This window comes from Aythya ferina, assembly GCF_964211825.1.
Source record: "Aythya ferina genome assembly, contig: HAP1_SCAFFOLD_29, whole genome shotgun sequence".
Classification (NCBI taxonomy): Eukaryota; Metazoa; Chordata; class Aves; order Anseriformes; family Anatidae; genus Aythya; species Aythya ferina.
Window position 1 is genome coordinate 3,112,182 of NW_028181463.1, and position 22,551 is coordinate 3,134,732.

The 22,551-nt window shown below is 49.4% G+C and overlaps 3 protein-coding genes across 3 annotated transcripts; all 3 read right to left on the reverse strand.

Annotated features, from left to right (window-relative positions):
• Positions 1–208: 208 nt before the first annotated feature.
• On the reverse strand, positions 209–1,144 carry LOC311427860 (olfactory receptor 14C36-like; the record flags this gene model as incomplete). The annotated part of the gene is made up of 1 exon (XM_084539450.1): positions 209–1,144. The coding sequence occupies one exon, from the start codon at positions 1,142–1,144 to the stop codon at positions 209–211; it is 936 nt and encodes a 311-aa protein (XP_084395576.1).
• Positions 1,145–9,571: 8,427 nt separating this feature from the next.
• On the reverse strand, positions 9,572–10,510 carry LOC311427861 (olfactory receptor 14I1-like; the record flags this gene model as incomplete). The annotated part of the gene is made up of 2 exons (XM_084539451.1): positions 9,572–9,848; positions 10,185–10,510. The coding sequence occupies 2 exons, from the start codon at positions 10,508–10,510 to the stop codon at positions 9,572–9,574; spliced, it is 603 nt and encodes a 200-aa protein (XP_084395577.1).
• Positions 10,511–21,015: 10,505 nt separating this feature from the next.
• On the reverse strand, positions 21,016–21,964 carry LOC311427862 (olfactory receptor 14J1-like; the record flags this gene model as incomplete). The annotated part of the gene is made up of 1 exon (XM_084539452.1): positions 21,016–21,964. The coding sequence occupies exon 1, from the start codon at positions 21,949–21,951 to the stop codon at positions 21,016–21,018; it is 936 nt and encodes a 311-aa protein (XP_084395578.1). The 5' UTR covers positions 21,952–21,964.
• Positions 21,965–22,551: the final 587 nt, after the last annotated feature.

Here is a 22,551-nt window from a genome sequence, read left to right on the forward strand (position 1 = left end):
ATTATGTTTCTCTACATAACCTGCTTCTTTCAATAATTAGATGACTGGGTCACTATAAATGAAAAAATAGAAATAAGAAAATCAGGTAGCAGGTTAAGGATAACATAATTTAAATCAAAAGAAAAAAAATGTAGAAAATATTTATAGAGAAATATAGTAACAAAAATTTTCCTCACAGTTCCTGAAATAATCAGGGAACTCACAAACATTATTGATTGCAAAGAAGCATGTATCCAAAGAGTTTCCTTACTGCATCCTTGAACTCCTGGTTCCTCATGCTGTAGATGAGGGGGTTCACTGATGAAGGAACAACTGAGTAGAGAACTGACACAATAAGATCCATGGATGGGGAAGAGAGGGAGGGGGGCTTCAGATAGGCAAACATGACAGTGCTGATAAAGAGGGAGACCACAGCCAGGTGAGGGAGGCACGTGGAAAAGGCTTTGTGCCGGCCCTGAGAAGAGGGCATCCTCAGCACAGCCCTGAAGATCTGCACATAGGAGAAAAAAATGAAAACAAAACAACCAAAGCATAAAGAAACAGTAAGAACAAGTGCCCCAGCTTCCCTGAGGTAGGCATCTGAGCAGGAGAGCTTGAGGATCTGGGGGATTTCACAGAAGAACTGGTCCACAACATTGCCTTGGCAGAGGGGCAGGGAAAATGTGTTGGCCGTGTGCAGGGCAGCAGTGAGAAAGCCACTGCCCCAGGCAGCTGCTGCCATCTGGGCACAAGCTCTGCTGCCCACGAGGCTCCCGTAGTGCAGGGGCTTGCAGATGGCAACATAGCGGTCATAGGCCATGACAGTGAGAAGGTAATATTCTGCTCCAACCAAGAAAGCAAAGAGAAAGAGTTGGGCAGCACAGCCTTGATAGGAGATGGCCCTGTTGTCCCAGAGGGCATTGGCCATGGCTTTGGGGAGAGTGGTGGAGATGGATCCCAGGTCAAGAAGGGCGAGGTTGAGGAGGAAGAAGTACATGGGGGTGTGGAGGCGGTGGTCACAGGCTATGGCGCTGAGGATGAGGCCGTTGCCCAGGAGGGCAGCCAGGTAGATGCCCAGGAAGAGTGTGAAGTGCAGGAGCTGCAGCTCACGTGTGTCTGCGAATGCCAGCAGCAGGAACTCGCTCACAGAGCTGATGTTGGGCATTTGCTGATTTTGGACATAGAGCCTGCGAAATGAAAGAAAATATAAAGTATAAACTCTTATGAGTAAAGTCTCTGACTAAAATTCCCAGTAAAACCTTGCATTACCCGTTTCCAAGAGGACCTTTGTCTATCTCCTTGTCTGGAGCCTTGCTTTCTGTTTGCTGAGCGTCCTGTACACAGCAACCACTTCTGCCCATCAGTCCCCAGTGGGACACCTCTAATCCAGTGAAATGGTTAATGTCGTTGCTGTGGAGGCACACCTAAACCAGAGGGCACATCCAGGAGGGCTGCTCTGTCCATTCCCTGGTGCCCAGCTGCTGGCTGCTTGCAGCATTCACCTGCGGGATGGATGCACACAGAGGTTGTGTTGAAAAACCACATCCCCTTGTCTGCAAGTCCTAAAGAACCGCTCAGAAAAGCCCTGGTGCAGTCTGTAAGCAGAGAGAAGAGAAGGGATATTCTCAGGTGCATCACTAACTTGTTTGTGTCTCAATTCAATGGAATAGGAAGCTCAGTCACCAGTGCAAATCCAACTACGCCGATAACAGAGGCTGCCCCACTACCCTGTTAATATAGAGCCTACCCCACAATCAGAGCAGGAAGAGGCAGGCAGAGAGTGCAGAAAGTGCCATCTCTTTGCAGGCAGCTCCTGCCCTGCCCTTCTTCTGCCCAAGCTCCTGGGCAGCTCCTCAGGCAGGCTGAGTGCTGAGCCTGGCAAGCAGCACAAGCCCTGCCCTGGCACACAGCCCCTGGGGCACAGCAGGGACCCTGCTCTGCACCACAGCCCTGCACACCCCTGTCTGCACCCCCGGCTTCTCCTTCCTCCAGGACCTGCAGCTGCATTGCCCTCCAGCCACAGACTTACTGTGTTCAGGGCTGGGAAGTGTTCTCCCCCAGTGAGCTCTGTGCATCCTGCCACTTCTGCCTGCCTTTAAGCACTCTGTCTCTGCAGGCAGTGCCCCCAGCCCTGCTGTGCTGTGCAGAGGAGCTGCTCCTGGCCACAGCTGTCTCTCTGCACCACGGCCCTCTTGCCACGAGCTCTCTCTGTCCCACGAGCCCGGCCCAGCTCAGCAGCACAGCACCAGCCCAAGGCACTGCAATCACCCCTCTGGGGGTTTGCTGATGAGCCCACAAACCTCAGGCACTCAGAGACAATTGAAGACATCTCTCCAGAAGTCCAAGTCAGAGGCAAGTTTCCTGTAGTGTCCCCCTGAGGGCCAGCACTGACACAGCCTCCCTTGGAGCTCGTTAGAGCAGAACCCTGGAGGCAGTGAGGACAAGGAGACAAAGGCAGTGTGAAAGTGACACTGAGGTGTAGGAAAACTGGATGTGTGTCACCAAGCACAAGGGCCAGGCCTTGACCCCTGTCCTCTGGGAAGGGAGATCCTTACCCTTCAGACACTGCTCTGGGGTCTTTGTGGGGCAGTAGGAGATGGGGATGTGCATGGCCAAGTGAGGAGAATGGTACAACCCCTGCCTGCTACATGGGTTGGCGAGGAGTTAATTAGGCTTTGTTGCTTTAGTGATTAGCTGTCCCCTCATAAGGCTCAGTGGAAGAGACAACAGCCATGGCCATGGACACAAATATCTCATAAGGCAACTCTGTAGGAAGCTGGCCTGCTTCCTGGTGAGCAGGCATCACTGCTCCTATGGCATCCCTCGTGGTGCCCAGGCACTCCTCCTCCTGGACACTGCTCACTCAGCAGGGTCCCAGTCTGCCCCAATGTGTGGGGTTCCTCTCCCTCTGTTGCAGGACTGGTTTCTTCTCCTTGCAAATGTCAAGAGGTTTTTGTAGACAAAATTTGCGTTTTCTCTATGTTAGCTCACACTGATGCTCCATTCTGTCAGCTCTTCATGTCTGCAGGCAGACAATTCAACCTTCCTGTGATTGTGCTCTCTCGGACAAGACAGCAGCATCAGGACTCACAGGAAAGTTTGGATAATACAGGAGTAACCAACTGAATGCAATTGCAGCACAGAGCCACAAAAGGGTAGGGGATGGAAAGCTGCCAGGTTCCATCTCTTCTGTGCTTCCTTCTCATGCATGCTGTCAGTTTGTCTGGATCTGGGTCCTGAATGTTACGGGGTTGTGCAGGTGAAAACTGGAAGGGCCAAAGACCAGGTGGAGCTCAATCTCTCTATGACTCTCAAAGACAATAAACACTGCTTATAGAAATACTTTAAATAAAGGAGGATAAAGGAGAGTCATCATCCTTTATTGGATGTGGGGGAAATCTGTTGCAGATCTCAAGATAAGGTGAAGGCTGAGGTACTTAATTTCTTCTTTGTCCCAGTCTGTAGCAGCAAGACCAGTTGTTCTTCTGGACATTTCTTCCTCCTCATGGCCAGTGCCAGCATTCCAACGCACGCTTTGTGGGTGTTTCTCTTCTCCTTCTCTTTCCTAATGCCACAGAAAGCTCCATCAGGGTGGAAACCACTCCTGAAGTAGGCATACCAACCCAGCAGGTTCCTTGAGGCCTGTCAGCCAATCAGACACACCTCAGTGACATCTTCCAAGCCAGGGGCCTGCTGCTGGCCTTGCAGCTTCTTGTGGAGACACAGCCAAGCCTTGTGCCTGCTGCTGCCCAATCATGGACTCAAGCAGAAGGGACAGGACAACCCATCTGGGGGCCTTCTTTCTGCCTGGGTCCCCCTGGGTCTGGAGGCAGAGGGGATCCCCCAGTCAGCATGCCAAGCAGGTGCCTTCTGCTGGCCTAGCAGGGCCACTGCCAGATGTCAGCCCAAAAGTGCAGCTCCCAGGGAGAAGTCAAGGGTGACCTGCCACCTCCAGACACAAGTGACCTCACAGTCCCTTTCTGTGACACGTTCCTGCTGCTGCCCTATCACGTGCAGAGACAGAAGTGACCTCACAGTCACTGCCACAGTTATGTTCCTCCTGCTGGGGCAGGAGATCCTGAGGCAGAGCTCACCTCTCCCTAGTCCCTTAGGGACTAGGGCTTGCTTTTCTGGGTAAGAGAGTAAACAGAGGTTTATTGAGAATGTTTGGTGTTCTTCTGACTTTAGGGTATGGATAAGCTCTGTGGTTTAGGGTTTTATTTAGGTCTGCCAAGAAATCTAAGGATCAGTAGGTTTGTAGGGAGAAAGTTCGAGTGGCCAAAGCACACCTAGAGTTGAAGCTGGCTGTGTCTGTGAGAGAAAATAAAAAGGGTTTTTTTAGATATGTAAATGGAAAAAGGAGAACTAAAGAAAACATAGGGCCGCTCCTTGATAGGGAAGGTCTCCTCACAGACGATGACGTAGGCAAAGCAGAGACGCTTAACGCCTTCTTTGCCTCTGTCTTCAATGCCGATGATGGGCTTCGGGACCCAGGGTGCCCTGAGCTGGAGGACCGGGACGGTGGGGATGACAAACTCCCAACTGACCCTGAACGTGTGCGGGATTTGCTACTCCACCTGGATCCCTACAAGTCCATGGGTCCGGATGGGATTCATCCGCGGGTGCTGAAAGAGCTGGCGGATGTCATCGCGGAACCTCTCTCAATTATTTTTCAACGATCCTGGGAATTTGGAGAGGTCCCGGTAGACTGGAAGCTGGCAAATGTTGTGCCGATTTTCAAGAAGGGTCAGAAAGAAGACCCTAGCAATTACAGGCCTGTCAGTCTCACGTCAGTGCCTGGTAAAATCATGGAGAAGTTGGTTCTCGGACTTATTGAGGCGCACCTGGGGGACAAAGCAGTCATTGGTCCCAGCCAGCATGGGTTTGTGAAGGGTAGGTCCTGCCTAACTAACCTGATTTCCTTTTATGATAAGATGACCCGTATGGTGGACCAAGGGAAACCAGCTGATGTGATTTTTTTGGACTTCAGCAAGGCTTTTGACACGGTTTCCCATACGATCCTACTGGACAAAATGTCCACCATACAGCTAAATAAAAACATCATACGATGGGTGAGCAATTGGCTAACGGGCAGGGCCCAAAGGGTTATGGTAAATGGAGCTGCGTCAGGCTGGCGGGCGGTCACCAGTGGGGTCCCTCAAGGCTCCATTTTAGGGCTGGTACTTTTCAATATTTTTATAAATGATCTGGATGTAGGAATAGAGGGTATTTTGAGCAAGTTTGCTGATGACACCAAACTTGGAGGAGTTGTGGACTCAAATGAGGGCGTAAAGGCCTTGCAGAGGGATCTGGACAGGTTGGAGAGCTGGGCGATCACCAACCGCATGAAGTTCAATAAGAGCAAGTGCCGGGTCCTGCACCTGGGACGGGGAAACCCTGGCTGCATGTACAGACTGGGCGATGAGATGCTGGAGAGCAGCCTAGAAGAGAGGGATCTGGGGGTCGTGGTAGACAGCAAGTTGAATATGAGCCAGCAGTGTGCCCTGGCAGCCAGGAGGGCCAATCGTATCCTGGGGTGCATCAAGAACGGCATCGCTAGTAGGTCAAGGGAGGTGATTGTCCCGCTCTACTCTGCGCTGGTGCGGCCTCACCTCGAGTACTGTGTGCAGTTCTGGGCACCACAGTATAAAAAGGACATGAAACTGTTGGAAAGTGTCCAGAGGAGGGCTACGAAGATGGTGAAAGGCCTGGAGGGGAAGACGTACGAGGAACGGCTGAGGTCACTGGGCCTGTTCAGCCTGGAGAAGAGGAGGCTGAGGGGAGACCTCATCGCAGTCTACAACTTCCTTGTAAGGGGTTGTCAAGAGGCAGGAGACCTTTTCTCCATTAACACTAGTGACAGGACCCGCGGGAACGGGGTTAAGCTGAGGCAGGGGAAATTTAGGCTGGACGTCAGGAGGGGGTTCTTCACAGAGAGGGTGGTTGCACACTGGAACAGGCTCCCCAGGGAAGTGGTCACTGCACCGAGCCTGTCTGAATTTAAGAAGAGATTGGACTGTGAACTTAGGCACATGGTCTGAACTTTTGGGTAGACCTGTGTGGTGTCGAGAGTTGGACTTGATGATCCTTAAGGGTCCCTTCCAACTCAGGATATTCTATGATTCTATGATTCTATGATCAGTAGAGCATTTTTATACTAGTGTCCAGGGAAGGCATTTGGGTGAGTAAGAGAATAAAGGAAAGAGAATGGGGCTATGGGCTTAATTTTGCTTGAAGGGATCCTTTGAATTCAAGCATTAGAGTAGGGGATTCCTGTCAGAGTGTTGGAGTAGCATTTAGGTTTCAGGATTAAAATTACTGCCTAAATAAGGTAAAGGGTCATACATGATTCATTCAAGTCATTGTTACTACAGCGTCAACATTACATGCACCTTCTTATCTCTATGAAATCATTAATTTCTGCTGGCCATGCTCATTTTCTCACCCCAAATTCTCACATTTCTCTTGTCCATGCTTCTTCTAACCTCCCCGTATCTTAGTGGGGTCAGCTTCCTGATGACATTCATGATCACAGAGTATCTTTTTCACTTCTGTTGGCTCCTCCATTCCTGAGAAGGAAGTAGCATTGTAGTCAGGAAAGAAAGGACACAAATGTCTTTAGGAGCATCCTGCACAATGTGTCCATCAGCTCTGCACCTCCACAAAACTGTGCTTCCTACCTACAAGTTTTGTTTCCCAAGTGGCTTCTGTGGATCAAGAGTTACTTTTCCCAGGCCCTCTCACATGTTTCAGTTTTGGGTGTGCAGGGATGGGAAAAGGAAAGCCAAGTCATGAATGGAACCCAGCTTGGAAAGGGGTTCAAGGAATAATAGGAAGAGATTCTACAGGTATATTGCTCGGAAAAGAAAGGCCAAGAAGAGTGTACCCCCTCTGATGGATGACAAGGGTTAACTGGTAATGACAGACATGGAGAAGCCTGAAGGACTCAACAACTTCTTTTCTTCAATCTTCCCTGTCAGTCAGGCTTCCCAAGTCTTTCATTCCCTGAACGTGTAGATGGAGGCTGGGGGGTGCAAATTCCCACCTGTTTTAAGTGAAGAGAAGGTTTGATGCCACCTGAAGAAGCTCAAGAAGTACAAGTCTATGGGGCTTGATGACTTGCATTCCAGGGAGTGGAATGCTTTTGCTGAGGCTGTGGATGTTCCATCCTTGGGGGTGTTCAAGGCCATGTTAGATGAGGCCCTGAGGAACCTGATCTAGGGGGTGGTGTCCCTGCCTATGGCAGGGGGGTTGGAACTAGATGATCGTCGAGGTGTTTTCCAACTCAACTGTTGTATGATTCTCTGATTCTGTGATTGTGCTTCAGAGGCAAAGTAATAATAACAGTAATAACAGTAATAACAATAACTATAATAATAATTATTATGTATAATTATTATAAGCATGGTATTGAATTTCAGAATACTCAGTGATCCTTTGTGATATGGTTTAGTGGAGGACTTGTTAGTGGTAGGTCAGAGGTTGGACTAGGTGATCTTGGAGCTCTCTTCAAGCCTAAATGATTCTGGGATTCTGTGATCCAGTTCATCCATGTGACAAAACCCTGCAAGCAGCACGAAGGACACTGAAATGCGGCCTCACATGAAGGAGGCTCCAGATCTCTGGTGTAGAAACTGTATTTTTGTGCCATGACCAACGTGGTATATGCTGCAGGAAAAGGCCTACGTTTGAAGTAAAAGGCCTAGGCCAGCACTGGTGTGGCACACGCTTGAGATTTGGGTGTATGTGAAACTTATGGAACCACAGGCTCTTTAAGGTCCCTTCCAACATGAGCAGTTCTATGATTCTGTGCTTAGCAGCCCTGTACAGCCCCTGTAGGGCCTAGCCTCAGTTCATGCACCTCAGCTTGTGCTCCAAAAGTGCTCCCTCATGTCACTTGTCCCATCTGCGTTCCTTGGCTACCCCAGGGCATCCTGGAGGCAGTGGCCACCTCTGAATAGAGAATGGAAACCAGCCATGAAAGTAGATCTAGGAAACAATGGGAACCTGTGCGTAAAAGGACTCTAAGTAACAGCTGAAAGAGTCTTTTATGGCAACACCACCAGCTTTTTATTTTTCTATGAATTCTCTTGATTTAGTCTCATAGGTTTTTTATTATTATTATTTTATTTGTTTATTTATTTATTTTATTTATTATTGACAGCACTGTGGACAAGGATTATCTACCAATGTATGCTTTTTCTGTGAATAGTCTTATGCAAACATTTACCAAAAGATATTTCCCAACTTTTTTTTTTTTCTTTTTTCTTCTTCCTCCACCTCTTCCGTCTTCAAGCAGAACTCCAAGGGAAGAAGTCACTGAATTAAAGAATAACTCATGTTGATGAGATGATGACTTGGAAAAGTGCTCCATGCCATCACAAAGGGAGATAAAAAAGGGTCAAACATGTTGGCCCAAGTGCCCATGACTGAAGGATGCTGCTGGTAACTGGCTGGCAGGAGCACTTTGTACCACTAATGTCCAGCCAACTTCTCCCCCCCCAACTTCATCCCCTTCTTCAGTGTGAATATCAGCAATGTGGCTAAAGAGAGACTCCAGGAGACTATGGCAAAGGCCTTGCCAAATCCAGGTTCACCACATTCCCTTCTCTCCCCTCCCCTACTGCTTCACCTGTGGCAGGACTTTCTCCATCACGTTCCCATGGGCAGAGGTGACAACTGCAAATCTCCCAGTCCTTTTTCTTGTCCTTCCTGAAGACGAGTTTGCTGTCTGCTTTTTCCAAGTCCCCAGAAATCTCTCTGATCCAAATGCTTGATGGCCTGGTCCAGAAAGGCAGGGTAGTGTGACATAGCAGAGAGGGGCATCTGTAATGAGCTTGTGAGGGGGTGGGAGGTTACAGAAACCTCACAGAGACACTGGGGGTTGGTTCTGGAGTCACACAGGGCAACGGCAGTGTTCTGTGAGGTGTCCGCATCTGAGCTGGCCTCCCACGCTCCTCATAAACACAGGACTGTTGAGAGACACGAGTCTCTGCCTTGCACACCACGCACAGTGCACTGCAGTGTCTGCAGTGTCCCTCTGGCTCCTGCAGCCACTGCCAGAGGCTGGGAGGCACCTCATCCCTGCAGTGCTTTGCCCTGCTCTGCCCTCCTCTGAGATGCCCCAAGGCATGAGGAGTGGTCACAGGGACCTTGCTTCAAGGAAGCACATCTCAGAGCTGGATAAAGGTGACTTCCCAAGGCATGTTAATTAACCTCGTGACACTGTCTGCCCCACTGGCCTTCATGAGACTTGTAGGAATGGCTGATGGCATTTGTGCTCACTCGTGTTCATCTCTGTGTGTGTATGATGTGCCTGCTGGCACCAGCAGCAATGGGATTCCTTTTACACATCTCCCATGAACCCTCAGGGGGCCCTGCTCTTCTCCTGGATATCCTACCTTCCAGGGAGCCTGTATGAGATGAGCAATGAGCAGTGGACTGGCCAGCCATTGCTGAACCTCCTTCCCATGCACCCCATAGCTCTGAGCTGGTGGTGATGCCCTGCAGAGTAAGAAAAATGACAAAAAAAGATAACAGAACAAACCTTGAGCCTGCACTGTATTGTGGGTCATATGCAGAAAAAAATAGGCTATGTTTTTGATTTTGAAACATCTGCAGTCATCAGTCTCTTCAAGGCATCCTTGAGCTCCTGGTTCTTCATGCTATAGATGAGGGGATTCATTGCTGGAGGCACCACTGAGTATAGAACTGCCACAACAAGATCCAGAGATGGGGATGAGATGGAGGGGGGTTTCAGGTAGGCAACCATGCCAGTACTGACAAACAGAGAGACCACGGCCAGGTGAGGGAGGCACGTGGAAAAGGCTTTGTGTCGGCCCTGCTCAGAAGGCATCCTCAGCACAGCCCTGAAGATTTGCACATAGGACAATACAATGAAAATAAAACAACCAAATACAAAAGAAAGACTGAAAACAAGTAGCTCAACTTCCTGGAGGTAGGCATCTGAGCAGGAGAGCTTGATGATCTGGGGAATTTGACAAAAGAATTGGTCTACAGAGTTGCCTTGGCAGAAGGGAAGGGAAAATGTGCTGGCCGCGTGTAGGACAGCATTGAGAAAGCCACTGCCCCAGGCAGCTGCTGCCATCTGGGCACAGGCTCTGCTGCCCAGGAGGCTCCCGTAGTGCAGGGGCTTGCAGATGGCAACGTAGCGGTCGTAGGCCATGATAGTTAGAATTGAATACTCTGAACCAAAGAAGAAGACAAAAAAGAGAACTTGAGCAGCACAGCCTTGATAGGAGATGGCCCTGGTGTCCCAGAGGGCATTGGCCATGGCTTTGGGCAGAGTGGTGGAGATGCAGCCCAGGTCCAGGAGGGCGAGGTTGAGCAGGAAGAAGTGCATGGGGGTGTGGAGGCAGTGGTCACAGGCTACGGCGCTGAGGATGAGGCCGTTGCCCAGGAGGGCAGCCAGGTAGATGCCCAGGAAGAGCGCGAAGTGCAGGAGCTGCAGCTCACGCGTGTCTGCGAATGCCAGCAGGAGGAACTCACTCACAGAGCTGATGTTGGGCATTTTCTGACATTGAACACGGCTGCCTGTTTGAGAGAAAACAGTAGAAAAAGTTAAAAAAGATTTCTTTGAGGAAGAACTATTGCAAGCCTTAGAGTACCCCCCAGTCCAAGGCTCAGTATGTGAAGACATTTTCTGCAGCTCTCTTCCTTGAGCTGTGGCTGGTGCTAGCTGAGAGTGACACTGGAAGAATGGGTAGTTGTGGGCTCCCTAGAGTTCCTTCCTCCTGTGCAGTAGGAGGAAAGCAGGAACATGAGGGAACCTCAAGTGCCTTCTACTTGTCAGTTGTTGCAAACAACTCAGCTGAGTGCAGAGCTGAGCTGTAGGTATTTTGTTTGCTTTATTCTATCCCAGTAGGCCTGGCAAAGCTTAGGATAGGAATTGGGTTGCTGAATGTCCTCAAATTTCCTGTGCATTCCTCTTGATACCCTGTGGGAGTGTCCCTTGGTGAAGATCAAGCAGAGCAGCTCTGCCCAGCAGTCCTGTTCTTAGCTGCCCTGTGTCACCCCTATATGAGTTGCAGGACCATCCCGTTAGACTGTTTCCCTGAAAAAACGGAGAAGACACTGGAGAAGGCTGCTGAGGGAGGAGGGCCACAGAAAGCCAGATGGAGCTTGTGAGCTTGTCTTCTTTTCTATGGCTGCAAGAACTATGAGGCAGCTGACAGAGAGCCTGACATGGCCTGCTTGAGCAGGGTGTTCTGGGCAGACCAGGGAGACCTGGCCTATGGCTATACATGAGGTTTCTGCCAGATTTCCTCACCTCGCACTGCAACCCAGCAGGACTCTCAAAGCCTACTGCATTGCCCACTGCCCTCCCAGAAACAAGACACAGCAGGAGGAGACCCCTCCAGGACCTGCAGCTGCACGGCCCTGCAGCCAGACCCTTACCTTGTCAAGGGCTGTGCAGGTTTCTCCTGCAGGCAGCTCTCAGCATCCTCCCACACCCAGCTGCCTCCAAGCCCTCTCTCCTTCTCTCCTCTCTGTGTGCCAGCTGTGGTCAGAGCCCCCAGCCCTGCTGCGCTGTGCAGAGGAGCTGCTCCTGGGCACGGCTGTCTCTCTGCACCAGGGTCCTCTTGCCACAAGCTCTCTCTGTCCCATGAACCTGGCCCAGCTCAGCAGCACAGCACCAACCAAAGGCACTGCAATCACCCCTCTGGGGGCTTTCCTGATGAGCCCACAAACCTCAGGCACTCAGAGACAATTGAAGACATGTCTCCAGAAGTCCAAGTCAGAGGCAAGTTTCCTGCAGTGTCCCCCTGAGGGCCAGCACTGACACAGCCTCCCTTGGAGCTCGTTAGAGCAGAACCCTGGAGGCAGTGAGGATAAGGAGACAAAGGCAATGTGAAGGTGACACTGAGGTATAGACAAACTGGATGTGTGTCACCAAGCACAAGGGCCAGGCCTTGACCCCTGTCCTCTGGGAAGGAAGATCCTTTCCCTTCACATCTTCCACAGGACGCTTCCTGGTCAGTAGGAGATGGGGATGTGCATGGCCAAGTGAGGAGAATGGTACGAGCCCTGCCTGGTTCATGGGTGGCGGCAAGGAGGCAATGAGGCCCTGGTGCTTTAATGAGAAGCTTTGTCCTCGTAGGTCTGAGTAACAGAGACAACAGCCATAGCTGCCCCTTTGGCTACAGCTTAGGAGGAGATATGTTAAAATCATTGTGATGGGGCCTCATTGATTCATTTCAACGTTGTACAGAACCTCAGAAGTTTCATACCACTACTCTTCTCATGGCATCACACTGCCCACCCCATCCCACAGACCCCAGGAAGAGCCCTGACACAGATGTCGGAGTGCAGGATCTCCCCTCCCACTTCCAGGGATGAGGCCTCTTCTCCTTCATTAGAAGAATACAAGACTTTTTTCAGCACAGTGCCTTTGCCTGTCTTTAACCATGGCCTCCAATTATCTGCCCTAACAAGGCCCTGGGGAGGCTTCATTAGTAACAGCCCTCCATGGGGCCCATTAATATTCCAAGTCACTTCAGCTTTTCCTCCCGACTTCACTTTCTCTAGCAGTTGCATTATTCTCCTCTCAGTACCTGAGCGTCATAGCATCAGACCAAAATACACCATGGTACTCATTAAAATGCAGAAACTCCTGACATCTCTTCCATAGTTTTCTTCATGACTTCAAGACTTGTACAGCTAATGGCAGAGCTTGCATGAAGTAGTTAAGGAAGAAGATTTCAAAAAAGCAGCTAATACTAATATTTTTTTGTTTTAAAGGCTGAATTTTACTGCATTTCAGTTTTGAGCATCATTCTCCTATTGCTATTGATCCAGGGGGACTTCTTTGGAGACTTTCATTGGGAAGAAAAACAGTCTGGAGGTCTGACACCTCCACTGCCAGCAGTAGTCTTTGTCCCTGTAACTGTAGCACAGTTCAGCACATGAAAAGCTTTCTAAGATAATCAGGGAAAATATAAATAATAATAAAATAAAATAAAATAAAATAAAATAAAATAAAATAAAATAAAATAAAATAAAATAAAATAAAATAAAATAAAATAAAATAAAATTGAAATGACCGTTTGATCCTGAGAAATTCTAAATGAATCTTAGTAGACAACTGGACATCCATGGTCTCTCTTTGGTCTTCTGTGGAAAACTCAGGGTGAAAAGTGAAAAAAAAAATCTTCCTGTGGCTGTAGCTGTACCCATGAGCTTGGCTTCTTTTGGGAAATTGTCCCCCTCCAGCCACACAAACATAAACTGAGTAAAGTGAAAAGAGCTGCCCAGTCAATAGAGCAGGGAAAAATCCTACTTCCTGTGCTGTAGATGCAGAAGGCAAAAAGAATTGCATTGTGCCTGACACTACTCTGGGACGTGTAACCCAGGTCAGGCAACTTTACCTTAGTGCTGACAAGTCCATCACTAAACTACGCTCCCAAGCTCTACATCTACACCTTGGCTCTCCAGTCGATGACCCAGCTCATGGATGGCAATCAGGGAGTCTCGGTTAGCGTGACGCTGCCTCAGGTGTGTCACCATGGTAGCCATTGGCACCTGCTGTTCTTCAACCCTCAGCAAACCCCCAACAGAAGGGTTCTGTGGAAGGCCAAGCAAGGTAGACAACTGGTTCATGTCCTTTTTCTCCAAGACAGCTATGTCAAAGCCCCACCTTGGAACTTTGAAATTCCCTCTCCTGAAGCAGCCTATGTCGAGGACGCACGTAGCCTCCGGGCCAGTCCCAATGGGGTGCTTTGGCCATTCCTTCCCAGTTAGACTCACTTCAGCCTCCAGTACAGTTAACTTTTGGGATCCCCCTGTCACTCCAGATATACAGGTGGACCTCTTTCTAGCTTGATGGCATTAGGGTACACTGTGCACTGGTGTCTAGTAGAGCCTGATACATTTGTGGGTCTGATGTGCCAGGCCATAATAATAATTATATCTGTGTCTATACTACTACTACTACTACTACTACTACTAATAATAATAATAATAATAATAATGATGATGATGATGATGATGATGATGATGATGATGATGATGATGAAATATATAATAACAATTTATTGCTATTGTTGTTGTTATCATTATTTCCTTTGTGTCCTATTAATCTGCTTTTATATCAACTCATAAACTTTTACTTTTTTTTTTTTTTTCTCCCTCTTCTCTCCTGCAGTCCATTGGATGAATATCTGTACAGTTCTGAGCTGCCTGCTGGGTCAAACCACAGCAAGGCTTTTTGGTGCCTAGCATGGAGCACAAAGGTTGAGATGACAGAGCTAACCACAGCGTTTTAAAAGTAAATTGTTATAAGCATTAGATCAGTTTAACAGCTGCTGATCACAGTATTGATATTTTTGATCTGGGGTCTGTGGTGCTTGTTTTCAGAATTGTGTTGTACAGCACATTACTAATTGTCATCCATGGTGTGCTCTTTATCAGTCCTGGGGGCTGGTTTAAGGTTACTGTTTTGCTGTATTGGATAATGCTGACTTATGACAGGATAAAATAATTGCTGCCTCCATATCTCAGGAACCATCTCTTCATCTCTTAGAAATTATTTAGTATTACACTCTTTTAAACTCTTTGCCTTTTCTCCTTGGGGAGTAAACCTATGCAGGGCGGGTGGAAGTGGGATGGACAGTGGGGGATGCTTTTCACCACTTCTTCCCTCTCCCTTTCTCCTGCACCTCCCCCTTCTCCTCCAGGACAGGCATATGGCCTGTCCAAAGCCACTCCAAACCCTGCAACAGGCCCTGCAGGCACTCCAGCTCCTGAGGTGGGCCCAAAGTTAAATGGACACTCGTGACAGGCCCTATAGCTACTCCCAAACCTGCGATAGGCACTGCAGCCACTCCAACTCATCCAAAAGGCCCTGCAGCCAGAACAACTCCAGCGATGGGCCCTGCAGCCACTCCAGCACCTGCAATGGGCCCCATGGCTGGGCCAGAGAACCAGCCTGTGCCAGTATCGGTTGCCTCTTTATGCAAGAGAAAACAATGGGTGTAAAAGTCAGTTTTTCTTTAGAAAGGAAAGAAACTCAGGCACCCAGACAAGAAAGGAGGAGGAAGTAGAAGAGGCATGTTTCTCCTAAGTTGGTCCATCATGGAGGCAGGGTGACCAAGAAGAAGAGGTCATATAAGCATCAGAAACCATGTGATCCCTATCCCAGTGTAAGCTACGAGACATGGGAAAATATTTTAGCCATCATCTCGGTGAGCACATTGTCAGCTGGCTGCTCCAGTGCTGAGAGAAGGGGGCTAACAGTCTGGATTTAGAGGGCAGGGAAGCCAAGCAGCTGGGATCCTCCTGTACGTGAGGGGTGATTGAGAAAGCCATTGGAAAAGGGCACAAGGAACTTAATCCTCTCAGGCCTGAAAGAAAGGTATCCCTTGAAGGAAGATCTTCTATGTCAACCAGGCAAGTGGACCACCATGCACAGGGGTATCCTGTACCTAAGGGAATTACCCATGCTGAAGGCGATTTGTAGAAACCTAGAAACTAACAGCTGTCCAAGGATCCAGATAAAGTCAAGTACACATGACCCATGTGACAGAAGTTTGTACAGAGCGCACCATAATCATATGCCAATTCGTTGGCAGTAATGACCAGGAAAGACCAAGAGGAACCCATGGTGGATGAATTGGCTAGCCAGCTATGGCATTACAAAGAAAGTCTCTCTTCTTCCCTACGAACCTGTGTCTCGTCTATGGAGAAACTGTCTGAGTAGGTCCAAGAACTACAAGAGAATACATCTTCCTCCCCACCTGTACGAACCAATACCTCAGCTCTCAGGTGCAAGTGTCCCTCTACTCAAGAAAGGTGATATCGTGGGTACATACCACGTGCAGCTCTGTGGTTTTAACTGTGTGATCGCGGAGAAGCCATGAGTAAATGGGATGGAAAATCTACCTCCATCCTAGAGGCATGGATACATGAAGCGCAAGGAAAAACATTCACAAAAAGGGGTTCTTCTGAGAAAATTGTTGCTCCTGTTTCTGGTGGGCAGTCCTCCAAACAGAGTAATGAATACTATGAGCGGGACTAGAGGGGTTCTACCTCCAACAGGGGGGAGGAAGGAGGCAACTGGGTGTATTGGACTTTGAGGATTACTCGCTTGGCACATCAGACCCAGAGCAGGTGTTAGGTTTTAAAGGACACCAATGCACAGTGTAGTGTAATGCCATCGAGCTAAAAGGGCCAGAACCCAATTGTATTTCTGGAATGATGGGAGAATCCCAGTAGTTAACTGTATTGGAGGCTGATGTGAGTCTAATGGGAGAGAGTGGCAAAAGCAACCCCTTGAGACTGGCCCAGAAGCTCTGTGCATCCTTAGTATAGAGTCCTTCAGGAAAGGGTACTCCAAAGATCCAAAGGCTTACCTTTAAACAGTTGTCTACCTTGCCCACTCTCTCACAGGACCCTTCTGCTGTGGACGTGCTGATGGTCAATGAGCAGCAGGTGCCAATCGCTACCACAACAGTGCACCTGAGGCAGTATTACACTAACAGAGACTCCCTGATTCCCCTGCATGACCTGGTTCATTGACTGGAGAGCCAAGGAGTGATCAGCAAGGCTCTCTCACCCTTTAATAGTCCCATATGGACAGTGCAAAATTCTAATGGGGAGTGGAAGATAATGGTGGACTTCTGTGGACTGAATGAAGTCCCACCACCGCTGATTTTGACATAAAACAAAGCAAGGTCAAAGGACCTACACAGGAGATCCTGAGGCAGGCTGGCCAGGTTCAGGGGGACCCCTGCTTGGGGATGGGCTGTGTATTGGTCAGTGTGTGGTGAGCAATTGCACTGTCATCGCATGATTTAATAAACTACATTATCATCATTATCAGCAGCAGCAGCAGCAACATCTCTTCCTTTCCTTTCCAATCAAACAATCCTTATCTCAACACATGAGCATTTCAGGGGTGAGGATGAGCTATGTGGTGCTGAGCTGTCTGCCAGGATAAAGCACATCATGCTTGACAACCACAGTACAACAGCACAAATGACACTTTCAAAAATCAGTCTCTGAAATCTACAGAGAGAAGCCTTCCTCTGAGACCAGGCCTGGCTCTGCAGGGGCAGTGTCTGTGTGCAGGGGTGCAGAGGAAAAGTCCCATCCCAGCAGCATGGCCAGGGAACACCAGCGCTTGGGGCATGCAGAGCTGCTCTCTTGCCACTGCCGCCCTGTCCTGCGGAGCCCTGCTGGTGGGGTCAGGCCTGGCTGCTCCTGCAGCTTGGTGCCAGTGCTGCTGTGGGGCCGAGCTGGGACTGCAGGCAGGGACAGGAAGTGGGCACGGCAGTGGCACAGCTGGCCTCCACTGCAGCACTTCCCTCCTAAGGGGGGATCTCCTCCGAGGTGGACTGAGCAGAGCTCAAGTGCTCAATCTGGCGTGAGCAAGCAGAGGAGGGATCTGCAGCCCCAGGGCACAGAGCAGCCCCAGCAAAGGAGCATGGTGAGTGATTCCTTGCAGCCCTGGGGCAATGGCAGTGACCCCATGAGCTGGGTCTGTCTCCCAGCCTGCCCAGCACAGCCCTGCAGAGTGCCCCCATGCTCTGGGCACCACAGCCCCCTCGCTCTGCAGAGCAGCACCACCAGCTGGGGCTGGGGCTGCAAGGATGTTTCCCGTGAGTGTCTTGTAAGCTGGCTTCAGGCACACGACTTCTGGATGTGAGCGTGATCTTCACTGTGCACAAGGAGCTGACAGACCGCCAACAGGCATGGGGCTGGAACATTGCCTACAAGATCCCTCCTGCCCTAGCACCTCACAGGACCGGCACAGAACTGGCTCCTGAGTGTCAGAGAGTCTGGGAGCCCAGCAGGTGTGCCATGAGGTTGGAGGATCACAACCAGATCACTTCTACCTGGGCAGGTCCTGGCCCAAAAAGGGGGTGTTTTGTAGGTGTGGCATTATAAGCTCAGTGGTGTATCAGAAGCACTAAGTCCAGCAGGAAGCTAATGGCTGTTAAATGGCCTGTGAGGTGACTGCTTTCTGAAGTAGCTGACAGGTCACCCTTGACTCCTGGCTGGGATCTGTGCCTTTAGGCTCACATCTGCCAGTGTCCATGGTAGGGCAGCAGAAGGCACTTGCTGTGCATGTAGTTTCTGAGATCGGCTCTTTCTAAGTACCTGGTAGGCCCCATAGAGGAAGAGGTCTTGGTTAGGGGTTGTCATGTCAGAGGTGTCAGCTTTTGCCTGAAGTCATCCTTTAGGACTGCTTTCAGTTTTCGAGACAGAGGGGGCCACTGCCTCCAAGACGCTTGTGGCAAACTGAACCGTGCATGTGGGTTTGGAAGAAGATAGCCTGGGTACACAGAAGCCATTCTGTATCCAAAAGTTGGAGGCAGGAAACAAAATTTTGGGGTAGTACAAGAACTGCTGGGCATATTGTGCAGGGTTCACCTACAGCCTTTGTGTTCTTCACCATCCTGACTTAGGTGCCATGTCAGTCTCTGGAAAGGAGTAGCCAACAGATATGAGACAGATACTCTGAGATCATGAAATCCATCAGCTTGTGGGCCACAAGGAGGAGATGGGTGGGGATGATCAGAGGAGCTCAGCTCTGCCTCAGGATCTCCTGCCCCAGCAGCAGGAATGTGACTGTGGCAGGGACTGTGAGGTCACTTGTGTCTGGAGGTGGCAGGTCACCCTTGCCTTCTCCCTGGGAGCTGCACTTTTGGGCTGACAGCTGGCAGTGGCCCTGCTAGGCCAGCACAAGGCACCTGCTTGGCATGCTGACTGGGGGATCCCCTCTGCCTACACCCCCAGAGGACCCAGGCAGAAAGAAGGCCCCTATATGGGTTGTCCTGTCCCTTCTGCTTGAGTCCATGAGTGGGCAGCAGCAGGCACAAGGCTTGGCTGTGTCTAGCCAAGAAGCTGTAAGGCCAGCAGCAGGCCCATGGCTTGGAAGCTGCTGCTGAGGTGACTTGTGTCTGGTTGGCTGAGAGGCCGCAAGGAGCCTGCTGAGTTGGGATGCCTAATTCAGGAGTGGTTTCCACCCTGATGTAGCTTTCTTTGGTAGTAGGAAAGAGCAGGAGAAAAAAAAAAATGACACAGACTGCAGCATGGAAGTTACGCACTGGCCACGAGGAGGAAAAAATGTCCCTCAAAGGGTTGTGCTGTGGTGCCAGAGGTCAACCAAAGAGTGTCTGTGATCAGACCATGGCTTTGTGTTTCAAGGAACAGCTGGTGAGGGTTGATGAGACATTGGTGAAATGACTGAAATGCCGGGATGAGAGCAAGGGGGTGAACAGAGATGGGTGTCTGCAGATTTCAAGGAAAGAAAAAGAAATGTTGGATAGCATAGCAAAGCCTGCAGAGGAGAAGGCAGAGGGTGCTGGCAAGAATGCAGGGCCCCAAAAACCCTGACATTGTTGTCCCCTTGGCTAGAGCTTATGAGGAGAGATGTTTATTACGGTGGGGCCTCATCGATTCCTTGCAACCCTGTGCAGAGGCTGGCAGGTGTCATACCAGTGTTCTTCTCATGACATCACACTGCCCACCACATCCCACAGATCCCCAGGAAGAGCCCTGAGCCAGATGTAGGGGTGCAGGATCTCCCCTCCCACTTCCAGGGGTCAGGCCTTGGCCCCTGTGCTTCAAGAAAAGCAACCGAGAGTTTTCTCAGCACAGTGCTTTGCCTGTCTGTAATGATGACCTCCAGTTATCTACCCTAACATGTCCCTGGGGAGGCTTTGCAATTTTCAAAAAAACAAAGCTCAAGTTCTTTATTTTGTTGCCTCCAGTAATGTTTATATTCCCAAAAGGATGGCTAAGTACACGATGTATTTTAAAATGACTAAAAGGAAATTAAAAAAAATAGTGTTTATATAAATCCGTATCATATTCATTCAATGATAAATTATGAGGGTCTTGCTAAGGAAACCATTAGACAGACTGCTGAGAGATGGGTGAGCTTGAACTCACTGAAACTCAAAGCAGCAACTGGGTTGGTGAGAGAGGTCTGAATGATTAAAGAGTAAGGGGAAGGCAAACCAGGAGAACAATAGGAAGTGCATGGGTCCAGACTGGCAGCTGGTAAAAGGAGACATTCAGCATGTTCTGTGTAATCAAGATGGGTTTTGTGCCTGGAAGATGAAGGAGGGAGCACACCATGATAGAAAAGTGAGGACAATGCAAGTACAGGTGAACACCAGTATTTCTTCTCCTGCGATGAATATGCATCCTGAAAAATCACACTTCTTCATGATAGAAATTACACTTCATGTGAGACATTTTACGGAAGGGATAGAATCTTTTGAGCTGATGAGTTGTTGTTTTATTAATTAAGTACTGAATAAATTAATGGGTAATTACTGTGTGTCCTGGCACTGCAGAGCTCCCACCAGCCTATGCATCCTTTGGCTTAACTTTACCGTGACGATCCACTCACTGCCCACCCAACACAAGGCACACAGTGTCCCAGGAGAACCCTTAGGATATTCTGGTGGCTCGCAATACCTCCTTGATGCCACCAGTCCTGTCACTTGTCAATCCCAAGAAGCTGCTTCTTGACAGGTCAGGGTCTCCAGGGGCAATGGGCATCCACCAGTGACGACTCAGTCCTGACTCCCTCACCCAGCACCCCATGTCCTCATGCCCCTGTGTCCAGGTGGTACCCAAGTACAAGACCGAGGCCTTGAGCCTGGTATTCCCTGATTGTCTTCTTCACTCCAGATTGGGAAGAAGACCCCTGAGCACTGAGCAACTTCATTTTATAAACAAGATGCCACAACAGAGGCCAGGTGTCATTTAGGGATAAACACATTCAGAGAAAGCCTCTGGGTCACAGATGACGTGGTGAAAACTAACACAAAACGTAACATTCAGAATGCTAAGAATTGCATTATAAAAAAAAAAAATATTTAAAATATTAACAGAGAAAAATAATTTAAAAAAATATTATATCATCTTCCCAAATATCCTTTTATTTCTGTTAGGATTATTATCAATGATAGTGTTATGATAGCACTAGTAAAGATAAAAATGAAATAACATAATATGAATCAAAATTCCACATTATTAGAAATACATCTTCTGAACACATTACTGATGCTTAAGAAGCATGTATTGAAACAGTTTCCTCACTGCATCCTTCACCTCTTGGTTTCTCATGCTGTAGATGAGGGGGTTCAGTGCTGGAGGCACCACTGAGTACAGAAGTGCGACCACCAGATCCAAGGATGGTGAGGAAATGGAGAGTGGCTTCAGGTAGGCAAATATGGCAGTGCTAACAAAGAGGGAGACGACGGTCAGGTGAGGGAGGCACATGGAAAAGGCTTTGTGTCGTCCCTGCTCAGAGGGCATCCTCAGCACTGCCCTGAAGATCTGCACATAGGACAGCACAATGAAAACAAAACATCCAAAAAATAAAGAAACAGTAAACACAAGTGCCCTAACTTCCCTGAGGTAGGCATCTGAGCAGGAGAGCTTGAGGATCTGGGGGATTTCACAGAAGAACTGGTCCACAGCATTGTCATGGCAGAGGGGCAGGGAAAATGTAGTGGCCGTGTGCAGGACAGCATTGAGAAAGCCACTGCCCCAGGCAGCTGCTGCCATCTGGGCACAAGCTCTGCTGCCCACGAGGCTCCTGTAGTGCAGGGGCTTGCAGATGGCAACGTAGCGGTCGTAGGCCATGACGGTGAGAAGGGAATAATCTGCTCCAGCTAAGAAGACAAAAAAGAAGACCTGAGCAGCACAGCCTTGATAGGAGATGGCCCTGGTGTTCCAGAGGGCATTGGCCATGGCTTTGGGCAGAGTGGTGGAGATGCAGCCCACGTCGAGGAGGGCGAGGTTGAGGAGGAAGAAGTACATGGGGGTGTGGAGGCGGTGGTGGCAGGCTATGGCGCTGAGGATGAGGCCGTTGCCCAGGAGGGCAGCCAGGTAGATGCCCAGGAGGAGCACGAAGTGCAGGAGCTGCAGCTCACGCGTGTCTGCGAATGCCAGTAGGAGGAACTCACTCCCAGAGCTGATGTTGGGCATATGCTTGTTCTGGGCATGGGGTCCTGCCGAAGGAACAGAAAGATGGTGATTATTAACATTAGAATTATCTAAGGAAAAGGATTTCAATTTCTCATTTAAGCCTCCCAACATGCTTGCTCACTTCCATGAAGATATTTGGCAGATCCCTTTCTTGCAGTTGGATTGATGCTGCCTTAGGCTGTGCTTTGGAGCAGAGGACTCTGCTTTAGGCAATGCAGGAGTCAATACTGTCCTACACCAATAGGTAAATAACATAGGAAGACTTGTATCTTTTCTTCTAGCTTAGCCATTACTCCTGTGGAGAATCTCTAAGGCAGAAATCCTGTACATTTCTTTCTTATTGCATGTGAAATACTGTGGATCCTGTGGATCCTCTCCATGGATTCAGTTGATCTGTGCTGCAGGAAAACTGAACTCAGAAGTTCACCTGAGAATAACTTGGACACTGCTGAGAGCAGAGCAATCCAAGCTCAAAGTGTCCATCTCCAGACCCCCCACTCTGTCCCCATACTCCCATACTCCCCTTCCTCCAAGCACTCCGAGGGCTCACGCCATGGGCATGTGAAACCCCCATCCCCAGCCAGCCTGGGAACAAGACCA